This window comes from Podarcis gaigeae (assembly GCF_964106915.1).
Source record: "Podarcis gaigeae genome assembly, chromosome: 7".
NCBI classification, from domain to species: domain Eukaryota; kingdom Metazoa; phylum Chordata; class Lepidosauria; order Squamata; family Lacertidae; genus Podarcis; species Podarcis gaigeae.
Window position 1 is genome coordinate 15,419,812 of NC_139683.1, and position 15,150 is coordinate 15,434,961.

Consider the following 15,150-nt stretch of genomic DNA (forward strand, 5'->3'; position numbering starts at 1 on the left):
GTCTCTCAGCCTCACTCACCTCACAGAGTGTTTGTTGTGGGGGAGGAAGGGAAAGGAGAATGTTAGCCGCTTTGAGACTCCTTTGGGTAGTGATAAAGCGGGATATCAAATCCAAACTACTCTTCTTCTATGGGAAGCTGAACCCAAGTGCAACAACCTTCTCCCCACTTGCAATTCCCAGGAACTGGAATTCAGGACTATGCTGTCTTGGTCATGGAGACAGAACACAGACACAACAATCGCTTGTGGCAACTGATAGTTTTATCCTTCGTGAATTCGCCTCTATAAGAAAATTAACGGGGTGACATTCCACTGTCTTCAAGGAGCTCAGAACAGTGTGTACTTTATGTGTAAAAGAGAAAGAGAAAGGCAGAGTCTGTTACCACACAACCTCACGAAGTGTGAAGCGAGCAGAGTCCTCGATCCTATCCCCACTTACCTGGGAGTAAGCCCCGTCAAACTAAATAGCATTTACTTCTGAGCAGCCACGACCAGGAGTGCCCTTAAACCGAGGCAGAATTAACAACCCAAGGTCACGCAAGGTTCTTCTGCCTTCCATTCTAGTTGCACGCAGCTCCGTCTAATAATAATAAAACCTGTTTTTTTAAAGCAGCCCCACATTTCCTATGGGCTTATTATTACTTATGTTCTGTTAAACTAACTCTCTCTCTCTCTCTCTCTCTCTCTCTCTCTCTCTCTCACTCCTTTCCACCGCCTAGGTCTTAAAGCGGCTCACCCACACAAAAATACGCAAAACTGAAAACCTCAAGAATCTCGAAACAAAAACAAGCTTTGCCCTTTCAGGAAATGCTTGATCTCTCCGGGCCGGCGGCGCGGGAGCCCTTCTGCTTTACCCAACTCCGAAGTCCCGAGCTGCGCGCCCGTCTCCAAACTCGGGCTGCCTCCTGCGCCCTTGCGCCGGAGTTTCCTCCTTCCGCCCGCCCCGTCCGTCCTTTCCCCCCACCCCGCCCGGTTCTCCCCACTGCTCCTCCCCTCGGCTCGCCACGCTGCAAGGCTGGGAGCGCTCGGGGGCTCTCCCTGGTCCCTCCCTCTCCTCCTCCTCCCTCGTCCTCGACGCCTCTCTCGCTCTCTTTCGCTCGGGCGCCGAGGAGAAGTCTTGCGCGCTCCTCCGCGCGCCCTCTTTCGCTTCCCTTGCCCGTCCGCCTGTCTGTGCGCGCCCTCGATCACATGGTGCTTCGAGAAATGCTCCAAAGATGGCGGTAGCGGCGGCCGGAGGGGGAGGCGGCGTCGGCCGGGTGCAGCGCAGTGGCGCGCTGGAAGTTTTGGTGCGCGACCGGTGGCACCGGGTGCTGGTGAGCCTGAGCGACGAGGCGCTGGTGCTGAGCGCCGACGACGGTGGCGCTCCCGCCGCCGCGTACAACGGCATCGGGGCGTCGGGCAGCAACGGCAATGGGGCTTTCTGCAGCGGGGCAGCGCTGGGTCCGGCGTCGGGGGGCGCCTCGGCCGCCTGCAGCCTTTCCAGCGGGGGTTCTCCGGAGTCGCCGTCGGGGGGCGGCGGCGGCGGCGGCATGAGCCCTAAATCGGGTTTGATGAGCGGGGTGCGCACGGCTTTCACCGACCTGCCCGAGCAAGTCCCCGAAGCTATCTCCAACAAGAAGCGGTGCGTCAAGGTGCTTAAGCAGGAGATGGGCGGGCTGGGCATCAGCATCAAGGGGGGCAAGGAGAACAAGATGCCGATTCTGATTAGCAAGATCTTCAAAGGGCTGGCCGCCGACCAGACCCAGGCGCTCTACGTCGGGGATGCCATCCTGGCCGTCAACGGCACGGACCTGCGCGACGCCACCCACGACGAAGCGGTGCAAGCGCTCAAGAGGGCGGGCAAGGAAGTGGCGCTAGAAGGTAAGGGGTTAACAGGGCCAAGTCCTGCAAAGTTTCCTAAGAAAGAGAAGGGGCGGTGGGGGGGGGTGGGGGGAGGAATAGTGAGCTGGTGGAGCGCACAGCCCTGCCCCCCCCCCAAATCGTGAAACGCTTCGCGCGTGTGTTCTGTGTATGAAGAGAAAGCCTTGTTTTTGGTTGAAATCTTGCCTGTGCGCCAGAGGCGCTCTTCACATGCCGAGAGGCGCTCTTGCGCTTTTAATCGCTTTGAGTGAAAGGCACCCGGGACGGACTGGGGGGCAACGTCGGGTCCACCTGCTGGGGGTGCGTGGGAATGTGCGCGCGCGCGCGGACGCCGCTCTGACTTTGCAAAGCATTTCTCCCGTTGGCATCCGAAAGGGCACTGGAACCTAGTTGGCTGCACTTGCTTGCAGAAACACCCACGGTATAGTGTTTGCCTGTGGTGTTTGGCGGTAGCCGGGGGGGGGGTGCCTTCCACATACAGCTGCACTCGCAACTTGCCGTGGCCAGGGATGATGGGAGTTGTAGTCCCATAACATCTGGCGGGCCCCACTTTGGCCAACGTTGCTATACTCACCCCCGTGGTGCAGCCTGTTGCCTGTCACGTCGACAAGTTTGGCGGGGCTTGCTCACGAGTAAATGAGTGGTGGATCATCCCCTTAAGGGCATGTGTGCTAAAGAAAGACTTCCGGTTTAAGTTCTTTGTTACGCTGAATGTTTATCTTTTAAAGATACATAGTAATAATAAAAATAAATGAGAAAAACGAAAGGCGTTGGATTTTGCTGTGCTCGGAGCCCCCTGGGAACTGGCAAGGTGGGTTTTGAAGCTACTGCTGCAGGACTAGCACTTCTTAACCAGAGCTGGTTGAGCATCTCTTATCATTCTCTTGCTGGTATTGAGCCTCCGCCTTGAAAACATATTATGGTGTTAAGTTCCTAGGATATGGTTTGTTATTACTGCGCAGGTGACGAGAGCCATGTGTTCTTTGCCTGGCTGTGTTAAGGTGTTTGGGCTTGAAGCAAAATACACAATTAGGGACTAATCCCCTAATTGGAGCCTGCAGTCCTAAGCACACACTTACCTGGGAGAAATGAACCCGACAGAACAGGATGAGATTTACTACCAAGTAAACACACATAGGATTATGCTACAAAAGGAGATTGGAAAGGACCTCTCTGTTTCTTTCAGAGAAACCGTTCCTGGGTTTATGTACCGTATTTTTCGCTCTATAACACGCACCTGACCATAACACGCACATCGTTTTTAGAGGAGGAAAACAAGGGAAAAAACATTCTGAATGAAACAGTGGATGTATCATTTTTGTGCTTCATGCTGTGGCCACAGACATGTGATCCGATGGTGAATTTGGGGTGACCCAATGCAAAAATCCTGAGAATCCCTGTGCATCCATGGTTTGTAACCACGTTTTTGCACCATTGCAGCCCCAGGCAACAGTAGGTGCGTGATTTTGGGGGGGCAGGCTGTAGCCATGGACATGCTATGTGATCTGATGGTGAATTTGGGGTGACCCAATGCCAAAATCCTGAGAATTCCTGTGGATCCATGCTTTTTAACCACATTTTTGCACCATTGCAGCCCCAGGCAACAGTGGGTGCGTGATTTTTGGGGGGCAGGCTGTAGCCATGGACATGCTATGTGATCTGATGGTGAATTTGGGGTGACCCAATGCCAAAATCCTGAGAATTCCTGTGGATCCATGCTTTTTAACCACATTTTTGCACCATTGCAGCCCCAGACAACAGTGGGTGCGTGATTTTTGGGGGGCAGGCTGTAGCCATGGACATGCTATGTGATCTGATGGTGAATTTGGGGTGACCCAATGCCAAAATCCTGAGAATTCCTGTGGATCCATGCTTTTTAACCACATTTTTGCACCATTGCAGCCCCAGGCAACAGTGGGTGCGTGATTTTGGGGGGGCAGGCTGTAGCCATGGACATGCTATGTGATCTGATGGTGAATTTGGGGTGACCCGATGCCAAAATCCTGAGAATTCCTGTGGATCCATGCTTTTTAACCACATTTTTGCACCATTGCAGCCCCAGGCAACAGTGGGTGCGTGAGTTTGGGGGGGCAGGCTGTAGCCATGGACATGCTATGCGATCTGATGGTGAATTTGGGGTGACCCAATGCAAAGATCCTGAGAATCCCTGTGGATCCATGCTTTGTAACCACATTTTTGCACCATTGCAGCCCCAGGCAACAGTGGGTGCGTGATTTTTTTGGTGCAGGCTGTAGCCATGGACATGCTATGTGATCTGATGGTGAATTTGGGGTGATCCAATGCAAAGATCCTGAGGATCCATGCTTTGTAACCACATTTTAAGTGGGGAGCGAAGGAAAAACAAAGAAGGGACATTAGAGGGGTGTGCAGAGAAGCAGCTGGCTAAGAATGCAGGAGAGGGATTTAACGGGAGGGAGGAAAGAAAGGCAAAAGTTTCCCCCCACCCAAGCCAGCCATCTCTCTCTCTCTCTCTCTCTCTCTCTCTCTCTCTCTCTCTCTTTCTCTCTCTCTCTCTCTCTCTCCCCCTCCCTCTCCCTCCCCCCCCTCTCTCTCTCTCTCCCTCCCCCTCCCCCCTCTCTCTCCCTCTCCCCCAGCAGCACCGGAGCTTGCCTGGAGGGGAGGGGCTTTCCCTGCTCTTTGTTCCGTTTCAGCAAACACAGCAACAAAACAGAGGAGGGTGGGCAGTAAGACCCTGAGGCAGAATGCAGGAAAGCAGCCGCTTTCTCTTTCGCTTCTCCGTGCAGCGTGCAGCGCCGCGATTTGATTTTTGCATGATTTTTCGGCTCCAGGGACCACACATTCGCTCTATAACACGCACAGACATTTCCCCTTCCTTTTTAGAAGAAAAAATCTGCGTGTTATAGAAGGAAAAATACGGTATGTGTGGAGCCTTCTTTGGAGCAGAAAGGCGGCAGGGAAAGTGTTAAGTGTGTGTCCCCCAGCGTTGTCCTCTCTGCAACCCCCCCTCCCTGCAACCTCTGCTCCCAATTGCTCACTCCAGATTCTGGCTTTGGATTGTAGAAAGAAGAGCGAGAGGAAAATTAGGGGATAGTTCCATGTTTTTATGTGCAATGTTGCCTTGCATACTATGGTGGTTAGATTGCTGGACTAGGATGCTTGGAGGCCAGGTTTCAAATCCACACCCTTAGCTATGAAGCTCGCTTTGCGACCTTGGGCCAAACAACCTTCTCTCAGCTCAGCCTACCTAACAGGATTGTTGTGTGAGGATAAAGTTGAGGAGGGAAGACAACCGTGTCTTTAGCTCCTCGGAGGGATATCAAAATAATCAGTAGATAAAATTTTAAAAAATGAAATGAGAGACAGTCGAGAGCAGGCATCCCCAACCTGCGGCCCTCCAGATGTTTTGGCTTACAACTCCCATGATCCCTAGCTAGCAGGACCAGTGGTCAGGGATGATGGGAATTGTAGTCCAAAACATCTGGAGGGCCGAAGGTTGGGGATTCCTGGTTTAGGTAGAATATGCCAGGACAAAAGTCAAGGGTAGACAGGAATTTTCAAGCCTTTGTATGTGAATATTGAAACGACTCACTGTGTATAAAAAGCATGAGGATTTATTTCATCTGAATAGGGGGAAACAGCTGAGCAAATATACCTTCAGTGTTAAGTTTGACAGCCTCTCACAGCCATTAGCAAGCACATCTAGAAAAACAGGATTAGGGGCTTCACCAAAGGTAAAGAGAGGTGGGTTTCTTTGTTTATTTATTTATTTACTTAAAAAGAAAAAGGATGACAATTGGGAGATGTTCTCGGAAGATCCCTCTGCTGCCCCCCCCCCAACCCTGTGTGACACCTTGTAAGTTCATAAGGGGTTAACTTCTAGAACTTTGCCATCTTATCTGTTGAAACAGAGAACAGTGGGTCAGATCAGGTCTTTCTGGCAAGGTGTGTAGTAGATAAAGCAAGCTTGGCTGGATACCTTTTGTTTCCTCATATCCGAGGAGCACTTTTTTCATTTAAACTACTCTAAAGTTCAGCTCTTTTTGCAAGTGTCTGCCCGCCCCCACAACTGAAAATGTGAATGCAGATGTCGGAACTGCATTGGCTAAGAAGGTGCTATATGCTGCATGCAAAACAGTTTGCTTTTTTACCCTGCTGTCAACAAACCCTCCAGGCCTCCTACATTTAAAAAAAGGCTGTCTTACGGCCCAGTGATATTTAATCGTGAGGTGAGGCTTCCTTCCAAATAAGAGCATGCAAGATTTCGTGACGCTTGTGAGAAGTTGTTCAGGTCACAAACGTGAGCACCCATCCCTCTCCAGCCTCACAGAGATTAAGGGTTGTGCAACTCTAGATTCAAAGCTTGATCAGTGATGAGTGACAAGGTTGTCCTGCGTGCTCTGTTTGAGCAGGAGCAGTCTGTGTGATAAGCAAAGGTTAACAGTGTTCTCCTGCAAGGGCACTGCCTTGTGGACCAAAGTTGAGGAAATCACAACTTTGGGTGTGCAAAACCTCTGCCTAGTACCCTCCAGTTTTGGGAGGCTAGAATTCGGATTGGGCTTAGCTATTGTGGCCTGATTCATGGATGGTGGGTGCTGTAGTCCAACACAATATGGACGCCACCATGTTAGAGAAGACTGGGGGTAAGAGAACAGAGATAATAATTGTCAGCCCTCAAGAGAGATTATAAGGGACGCGGGTGGTGCTGTGGGTTAAAACACAGAGCCTAGGACTTTCCGATCAGAAGGTCGGTGGTTCGAATCCCCGCGACGGGGTGAGCTCCCATTGCTCGGTCCCTGCTCCTGCCAACCTAGCAGTTCAAAAGCACGTCAAAGTTCAAGTAGATAAATAGGTACCGCTCCGGAGGGAAGGTAAATGGTGTTTCCATGCACTGCTCTGGTTCACCAGAAGCGGCTTAGTCATGCTGGCCACATGACCCGGAAGCTGTACGCCAGTTCACTTGGCCAGTAAAGTGAGATGGGCGCCACAACCCCAGAGTCGTCACGACTGGACCTAATGGTCAAGAGTCCCTTTACCTTTACCTTTAAGAGAGACTATGGGAATCTTTGTCTTAATTGCCCCTCCTTCCCTAACTTTGAAAACTATGGACTGCATTTTTAAAAGGTTTCCGAAATGGGACTTTGGAAGAAGGGTTACACCTAAAAGTTGTTGCTGCTCTCATCTCGGTGTTTGTCAAAAGTAAGCTGTGAGTGCAGACCCCCAGGAGCCAAACAGCAAAAAGTTACAGGAACAAAACATCCATTTTGTGTTTTTTTAGAGAGAGAAAATGCCCTTGGTGATAACTTGCTTGCACACACACGAGTTCATTGTCCTGGAAATTCCCGACCTCCAGTTCGTTGGCATTTGTGAAGAAGGTTGACAGGCAAAACACCACTCGAAATCTCCTGTCTTCTTTTGAAAAAGGTTTGCTCAAATATATGGCAGCACTTGAAGCCTTGAAAAATGATTGGAACAGAATGATGGAGTAACCGGGCTTCAGGAAGTTATAGAGCTCGTAAAACCTTCTCTGTAGTTGGATCAGCTGAGCACGGGGTTGGAGTTTGCAAGCTTTTGTGTTTCATAGAACTCCTCATAAGGCAGAATCATATGTCCTAAGAGACTACACAGGCACCTGCGCCCTCCCCCTTCCTGTCTAGAGATTTAATCCTCTGTTGAAACTTTAGTGATGCTATGGAAGCCAGGTGGGCCAGAACAAAATCAACACACACCTGTTGCATTAAACAGAAGCTTGGTATGCAGAAGGAAGCACGTGAAACATTATTCATCATTCATGATCATCTACGAGTGTCAGCAGATCAAGCTGATGTGAAATACATAGGAGCAAGGAGCTGTAAAAAGTTGACCACCCCAATAGAACCTAACTAGCTGACCAGCTGAACCACAATTACTGGTACAGTGGTACCTCAGGTTAAGAACTTAATTCGTTCTAGAGGTCCGTTCTTAACCTGCAACTGTTCTTAACCTGAAGCACCACTTTAGTTAATGGGGCCTCCTGCTGCTGCCGCACCACCGGACCACAATTTCTCTTCTCATCCTGAAGCAAAGTTCTTAACCCGAGGTACTATTTCTGGGTTAGCAGAGTCTGTAACCTGAAGCGTATGTAAGCCGAGGTACCACTGTATTGTTAATAAGGAAGAAGAAAAACTCTGGATTAATGAGTTCAATGACAAGCGGCCTTAATGAAAACTTTGGAAGTTGAAGAGTTGTAGGTAACTTGAATATGTCCTTCACAACATGATTTGCATATACAGTCATACCTTGGATCCCGAACGCCTTGGTAGTCGTCCGTTTTGGCTCCCGAATGCCACAAACCCGGAAGTGAGTGTTCGGGTTTGCGAACATTCTTTGGAACACGAACGTCCAACGGGGCCTCCGATTGGTTGGAGGAGCTTCAGAATTTTCGGAAGCTGAACATCCGGCGCTGCTTCTGATTGGCTGCAGGACATTCCTACAGCCAATTGGAAGCCACACTTTGGTTTTCAGACAGTTCTGGGGGTTGAACGGACTCCCAGTAGTACCTCGAAAACCAAGGTACTACTGTATTGTTGTCCACACCACATTTTCCCTTCACAAAAACCCTGTAAGGTAGACTTGGCCAAGTATTGGTGAATGGCCCAAGATGACAGAATGAGTTTTGAGGCTGATCAGGAACTGAACTGTGTTTGCTTTCTTCACTGCACTGCACTGTGCGAACTGTGGAACATATTGCAATCCTATGTATGTCTAATTGCAAATAAGCCCCAAAGAGTTTAATGGGACATGCTCTCTAGCAGGTGTGTTTAGGATGGCACAAGGAGGCTAAAATACCATCCGTGGTTGGTTTGTTTTTGCAGTAAGCCCAACTGAACTCAGCAGGACTTATTTCTGAGTAAGCATGCCTAGAATTGGAATGCAGCTTACTCTGGATTTGGGCCGTCGTTGAGCTGCTTTGCAGTGAATCATCTGAAAGGTTATCAATGGCTATATTCTGCCTCAACTGTCAGAGCCATTAGGTAATTAATGGGATTTCAGTTTAGAGATGGTGTTTAAAGTCTATTCAGGAGTGTGCCATGGGGGGGCCTCTTCAAGGAAAGTTGTAGAAGTTTGTTTCGCTTGCACGTTTCGCATGCACTCCCAGTACGTTTCCGAGCACAATTAAAAGTGTTGGTGCTGACCTTTAAAGCCCTAAACGGCCTGGGTCCAGTATACCTGGAGGAGTGTCTCCACCCCCATCGTTCAGCCCGGACACTGAGATCCAGTGCCGAGGGCCTTCTGGTGGTTCCCTCATTGCGAGAAGTGAGGTTACAGGGAACCAGGCAGAGGGCCTTCTCGGTAGTGGCGCCCTCCCTGTGGAACATCCTCCCTTCAGATGTGAAGGAAATAAGCAGCTATCCTATCTTTAAAAGACATCTGAAGGGAGGCCTGTTCAGGGAAGTTTTTAATATTTAATGCTGTATTGTTTTTAACACTTGATTGGGAGCCGCCCAGAGTGGCTGGGGAAACTCAGCCAGATGGGTGGGGTATAAATAATAAATTATTATTATTATTATTATTATTATTATTATTATTATTATTCACCACCCACCTTGCTTTCCCGTTGTTGCCGCTCTCTGCTTCCTTCGCAAACTAGAAACTTGCAGGGGTCTGGATCTGGCCCTGGGCTGCTGATTCCTACTTGGATGTCTGGCAATGGACACGTTTGCTAAACAGATGCCCAGGCGGTTAAAGCGAGGTTTGCATTGCGCTGTGCGGTGTTTCATTTTCAGAGAACAATTCCTGGCAGGTTGCAGATCGTGAGACATCTGCTTCGCCTTGGCTTAGCCTCTCATCTGGTTGGCATGACCCAGAGCCCTGGTACTGCTATAACTGGCGAGGTTCAGAATTGCAAATCAAGCTTGCTGAAGTCATGAGACTGGCTTAGAGAGAACCCTCAAACATTTGAGGGTAGTTATGGGTTTCCCCCCTCTTTTTAAAAAATCCTTCCTGATCCCCGATCCTCCTGAGAACATAATTGGCACCGTGTTGTCTCATTTGAAACTCTTGTATTTTAAAAAAAGATTAAGAGCTTCAGCATTCCTTTAATGCAAGGCCATGTGTGTGTCTCCTATATGCACGATCCCAGGGTGCTTGCTTACATTCCACTAAAGTCTTGGAGATTTAGGCACTTAACTTTCTCCAGATGAACTGTCCCACCCTGCTTACGTTATGCACATGGCCAGTTAGCCCTTTCTCATCTCGACAAATCGATTCATGCATGATTTTTTTTTTTGCGTACGAGTGCCTGCCACAGGAGAGAGGGTGCGGAGGATTAATTAAAATCCGTTGCCGCAGACAGCTGATTGCAGTCTGAAGGCACTGGCGATGTATTTTGGAGTGGAAGAATTCTTGGTTTCAGTTCATATCGGCCCCAGGACAAACTAAAAATGAATAGTGAGCGTTTTAGCCAAGACTTTGGCAGCTGAGGCTGATGAACTCTGTATGTTGTGAGAACGGAAAGTGAGATCCCTGGCCTGCAATCCTGTAGAAATGGGCCCATCTGACTCTTTTTGTTCATCCATTTGGTCCTGGCCTTACGGTAGACTTCATTTGACTGCCTCCTCCACCCTTCTGGTGAGCTGGGCAGTTCTTGGAAATATCTGCTGTGGCAGGGAGCACAGAAAGGGGACCATGTTCTTCCACAGCCTCGTGGGGATGAATGGGTATGTGGGCATAACTTCGGAGAGAATTTGGCCTTTGCTGTTTAGTTGATGATTGATGTGAGCAAACACTGCTTTCTGAAGTACTTTTCCACAGCTGCAGCAACTCACACTCCAGCCTGGACATGCTATACTTCAGAGGCAGCTATATTTCCTTGAGGAGCAAAATATGAAGGTATATTGAGAGCAGAGTCCCTCTCTCCTAGGTTTAGTGCTGTGCAGCAAACTTTAAGGGCCCAGAAGGTACCCGAGTCAAACCTGAATAAGGACACTTTCTTGAGAGGGGAGGTGAACAGGGACCGTCCAGATGTTGTTACCAACTTTCCTAGCAGTGCAAAGGTAGTCTGCACAAGTGACCAGCCTGCACACAAAATTTGTGACAACGGCTGGGAAGGGTGGCCCAAGGACCTGAGGGGAAAAAACCGACTGCTTTTTCAATTTCATAAACGTTTCCTTTGCTTGCCGTGAGATTTACAAGCCTAAACTATTCCAGTGCCTGCAGAAGTAGGGCAGGAATTTGAGTGTGTTTTTGAACATTGGTTGTGTATTGTGTCCCCAGGAAAAGAAAAGAAAAGCTTCCCTGAAAGTTTAGCTTTCATTTAAAAAAAAGCAAGCAAGTCTCTGTTCCTTTTTACTTGGGAGAAAGCAGGCAGGCAGTATTCTTCCCAGTATCTCATTAAGGAGAAGTCCGGCTCCTGCCTTTCCGCCTTCTGCATGACTCCAGAATAACTTGAGAAGCTCTAGGCAAGATATCTTTCTTCTCCTCATTTCTCCCCAGCCCCTGCCAACATGGGAGTTGTAGTCCAGATGTTGTGGAGGGTAAAGGTAAAGGGACCCCTGACCATTAGGTCCACTCGTGGACGATTCTGGGGTTGTGGCACTCATCTCGCTTTATTGGCCGAGGGAGCCGGCGTACAGCTTCCGGGTTATGTGGCCAGCATAACTAAGCCGCTTCTGGCGAACCAGAGCAGTGCACGGAAACACCGTTTACCTTCCCGCCGGAGCGGTACCAATTTATCTACTTGCACTTTGACGTGCTTTCAGACTGCTAGGTTGGCAGGAGCAGGGACTGAGCAACGGGAGCTCACCCCGTCACGGGGATTCAAACCTCCGACCTTCTGATTGGCAGGCCCTAGGCTCTGTGGTTTAAGCTCAGCGCTACCCATGTCCCACTGTGGAGGGTACCACACCTAAATAATTTAATGCACTTATAGAATTCTATTCACCTGCCTGCATTCAGGTTCTGGCAGGAAGGACATTGGACTATGCAGCTCAGTATTGTCTACACTGACTGACAGTGCCTCTCCATGATTTCAGGCAGGGAGTCTCTTCTAGTCCTTGCAGGAGATGCTAGAGATTGAATTTAGGACCTGCTGCACGCCAAGCACTGTTAGAAATTAGCCAGGCGCCAGGCGCCAGGCGTGTTTTGCTACTGATGCTGGTCCAGTTGTGACCACATGGATGCCGGATTGGCGACTGACATCTCCATCTGGCTCCTCCAGCTGTCTTAAGCAGAAGGGCATATTACTGCATTTATATCCCACCCTTTTCTCCAAGCAGTATGTGGTTCAGCGCCTCCTCAGTTAATCCCTACAACGACCCTGTGAGGTAGGTTAAGAGGCTGTGACTGACTCCAGGGGTCACCCAGTGAGCTTCATGAACAAGTGGTGATTTGATCCCTGATCTCCCAGGTCCTAGTCTGACACTCTAACCCAGGGGTCAGCAAACTTTTTCAGCCATATACAAATGAAATTAATAATAATAATAATAATAAGTGCCATTGCAAGAAGAAGAAGAAAAAAGGTACCTAGACATTCCAATGTGGCGACTGCAGCTCGGGTTTAAGGTGCCATTTGGCGATTAACTTATATATCTGAGTTTCTAACACTGATGTCAAGCTGATCCTCTGCTACTCGGCCACAGCCCTTAGCTGAATTCTGCATTGATTTGGTTTCTGACTACACTGTATGTTAAACCACAGAGCCTAGGACTTGCTTATCAGAAGGTCGGCGGTTCGAATCCCTGCGACGGGGTGAGCTCCCGTTGCTCGGTCCCTGCTCCTGCCAACCTAGCAGTTCGAAAGCACGTCAAAGTGCAAGTAGATAAATAGGTACCGCTCCGGTGGGAAGGTAAACAGCGTTTCCGTGTGCTGCTCTGGTTCGCCAGAAGCAGCCAGCTTAGTCATGCTGGCCACATGACCCGGAAGCTGTACGCCTGCTCCCTTGGTCAATAAAGCGAGATGAGCACCGCAACCCCAGAGTCAGCCACGACTGGACCTAATGGTCAGGGTTCCCTTTACCTTTACCTTTCAGCTTCTCCTGCCACGAGTGCTGTGTACCCTCCAGGCACCACCACACAGCTTTTGCAGGCTACAAGGCTTGAGAGGGAAGCGTGTGTTGGATGTGTGTGTGTTATCTTCTGCAAAAAATTATTGTGCAAATTAGGAAGTTCCTTCGAAGCAATTTTTGATGAGATCTGGCTTCCCCTGCACCGAGCAATCTTTTTTTGCTGGGGCTGTTTTGAAACCTTCTTTCGTAACTGCAATCAGAAATTGCATCCACTGGTTTCCCCACCACTAAAAGCTTGGGCAAAGAGAGGGAGATGGCTCAGACCTCACACTGAGAACCATCTAGCTTCCATTTCAGTAGATGGCAATTTGGAGCCTGTGTCCTTTATCTTCCTTACTCCCTAAAAGTGGCCTCCCGGTGGGGGGTGGATGCATATTAAAAACACTCAGCCCTGTAGGAAACTCGTACATGGGTATGGACAGAAGTCAAACCTCCAGAAAGTCATCCTTGATTAAGAAGAAGAAAATTGGCAGGACAAAGGGATGCTGCCAACCGCTGTGCCAAAGGTATTGCTTGTTTCCTTCCACTGTTACGGTGAAAGGTACAAGAGCTGATGCAAGGTGTTCTTTTAACACCTGGTCTCCCTGCAAAGTTGTCACAATAGCCTGTCAATCTCCAGAGAGTGCAAGTTGGGAAACCTTCGAACGTTGTGTCGTAAAAGCAACCGAGAGCTTGCTGGAACCTTAAAGACTAACACAGAATTACAGAATTGAAGAGTTTTGGAAGGGACCCTGAGTGTCATCTAGTTCAACCCCAACATGTTTATTGTGGCAGTATTTTTTTTTAATTGATTAAACCACAGAGCCTAGGGCGGTTCGAATCCCCGCGATGGGGTGAGCTCCCGTTGCTCGGTCCCTGCTCCTGCCAACCTAGCAGTTCGGAAGCACGTCAAAGTGCAAGTAGATAAATAGGTACCACTCCGGCGGGAAGGTAAATGGCTTTTCCATGCACTGCTCGGGTTCACCAGAAGCGGCTTAGTCATGCTGGCCGCATGACCCAGAAGCTGTATGCCAGCTCCCTCAGCCAATGAAGCGAGATGAGCGGCGAAACCCCAGAGTCGGCCACAACTGGACCTAATGGTCAGGGGTCCCTTTACCTTTAACATATCAGCTCCAACAGTCATACAACATATCTTCTCATCTTATACATTATTTTTAGACTTCCATCAACACCTCTGATGATTTTCCGTTCTTTATCACTTATTCTGCATTTCTTAATTTCTGTATTACATTTAATTGTCCTTAGCTAATAATTCTCTTCATTGTCTTTTTTGCAGTATTTCAAATAATCCACCTTACAAAACCTCTTGCAGTCCTACTAGCGTAATCTGTTCATCACAATTACTTTTCAAATAGTTCGTAGATTTACTCCAGTCTTCTAGAATCTCTGATCCCGCAGGTTTCAAAACCTTCCTGTTTATCTAATTTATCTAATTCTGCATAGTCCATCAACTTCATCCTCCATTCTTCTTTCGTCGGTAATTCTTCTTGCTTCCATTTTTGTGCCAGTAATATTCTTGCTGCTGTTGTTGCATATAAAAACAACTTACAATCCTGAATATTAATATCACCTCCTACAATGCCAAGTAGAAATGCTTCAGGTTTCTTAATAAATGTATATTTCAACATCTTTTTCATCTCATAAATCATATTGCGGCAATATTTTATGTGATCTAGAAGAGATCCCCGTTTGTCAAACAAAGGCTCGAGCTCACTGGTGGAAAACCACTGGCCCTCCAGGTGTTGTCGAACTACAAGACCCACAATCAAAACAACCAGTAGTCAGGTATGTTGGGAATTGAAGTTCAGCAACACAGGGATGGCGGCAAGTTTTCCCACTCCCTTCTCAAGCTCATGAAAGAGTATACCAGAATAAGGTTGCTGGCCAGCTTTGCAGCAGAAACAAGGGTTTTGTGGCTCTGATGAGGCCGCCCCCTCTGGAATTGGTCACTTTGCTCGGCAGGGAAGTAGCCAATGACCAGTGAGATTACAATTGACACAGGGGCGGTGATCTGAAAGCATCAACAAGATTTGATAGATCAGGCAAGCCATATGCTAGGGTTGGGGACCATTTGCATCTTGTAGGCTCCCTCAGCCAATAAAGTGAGATGAGCGCCGCAACCCCAGAGTCGGTCACGACTGGACCTAATGGTCAGGGGTCCCTTTACCTTTTTACCTCAGGTTACAGATGCTTCAGGTTACAGACTCCGCTGATGCAGAAACAGTACCTCAGGTAAAGAACTTTGCTTCAGGATGAGAACAGAAATC

At 48.8% G+C, this 15,150-nt stretch overlaps 1 protein-coding gene and 1 long non-coding RNA gene across 3 annotated transcripts in view; one reads left to right on the plus strand and one right to left on the minus strand.

Moving 5' to 3' along the window:
• Positions 1-241: 241 nt before the first annotated feature.
• Positions 242-943, minus strand: LOC310849356. Its single transcript, XR_014566892.1, has 2 exons — positions 440-943; positions 242-342 (listed from the first exon to the last, which is right to left on the minus strand). It is a non-coding gene; the product is annotated as an uncharacterized lncRNA (long non-coding RNA).
• A 52-nt stretch (positions 944-995) lies between these two features.
• Positions 996-15,150, plus strand: part of SNTB1 (syntrophin beta 1) — a 110,829-nt gene continuing 96,674 nt past the window's right edge. For both annotated transcript variants that reach the window (XM_083749211.1, XM_083749210.1), the window contains exon 1: positions 996-1,860. In XM_083749211.1, coding sequence (XP_083605337.1) covers positions 1,215-1,860 — 646 coding nt within the window. In that variant the 5' untranslated portion in view covers positions 996-1,214. The remainder of the gene's footprint in view (positions 1,861-15,150) is intronic.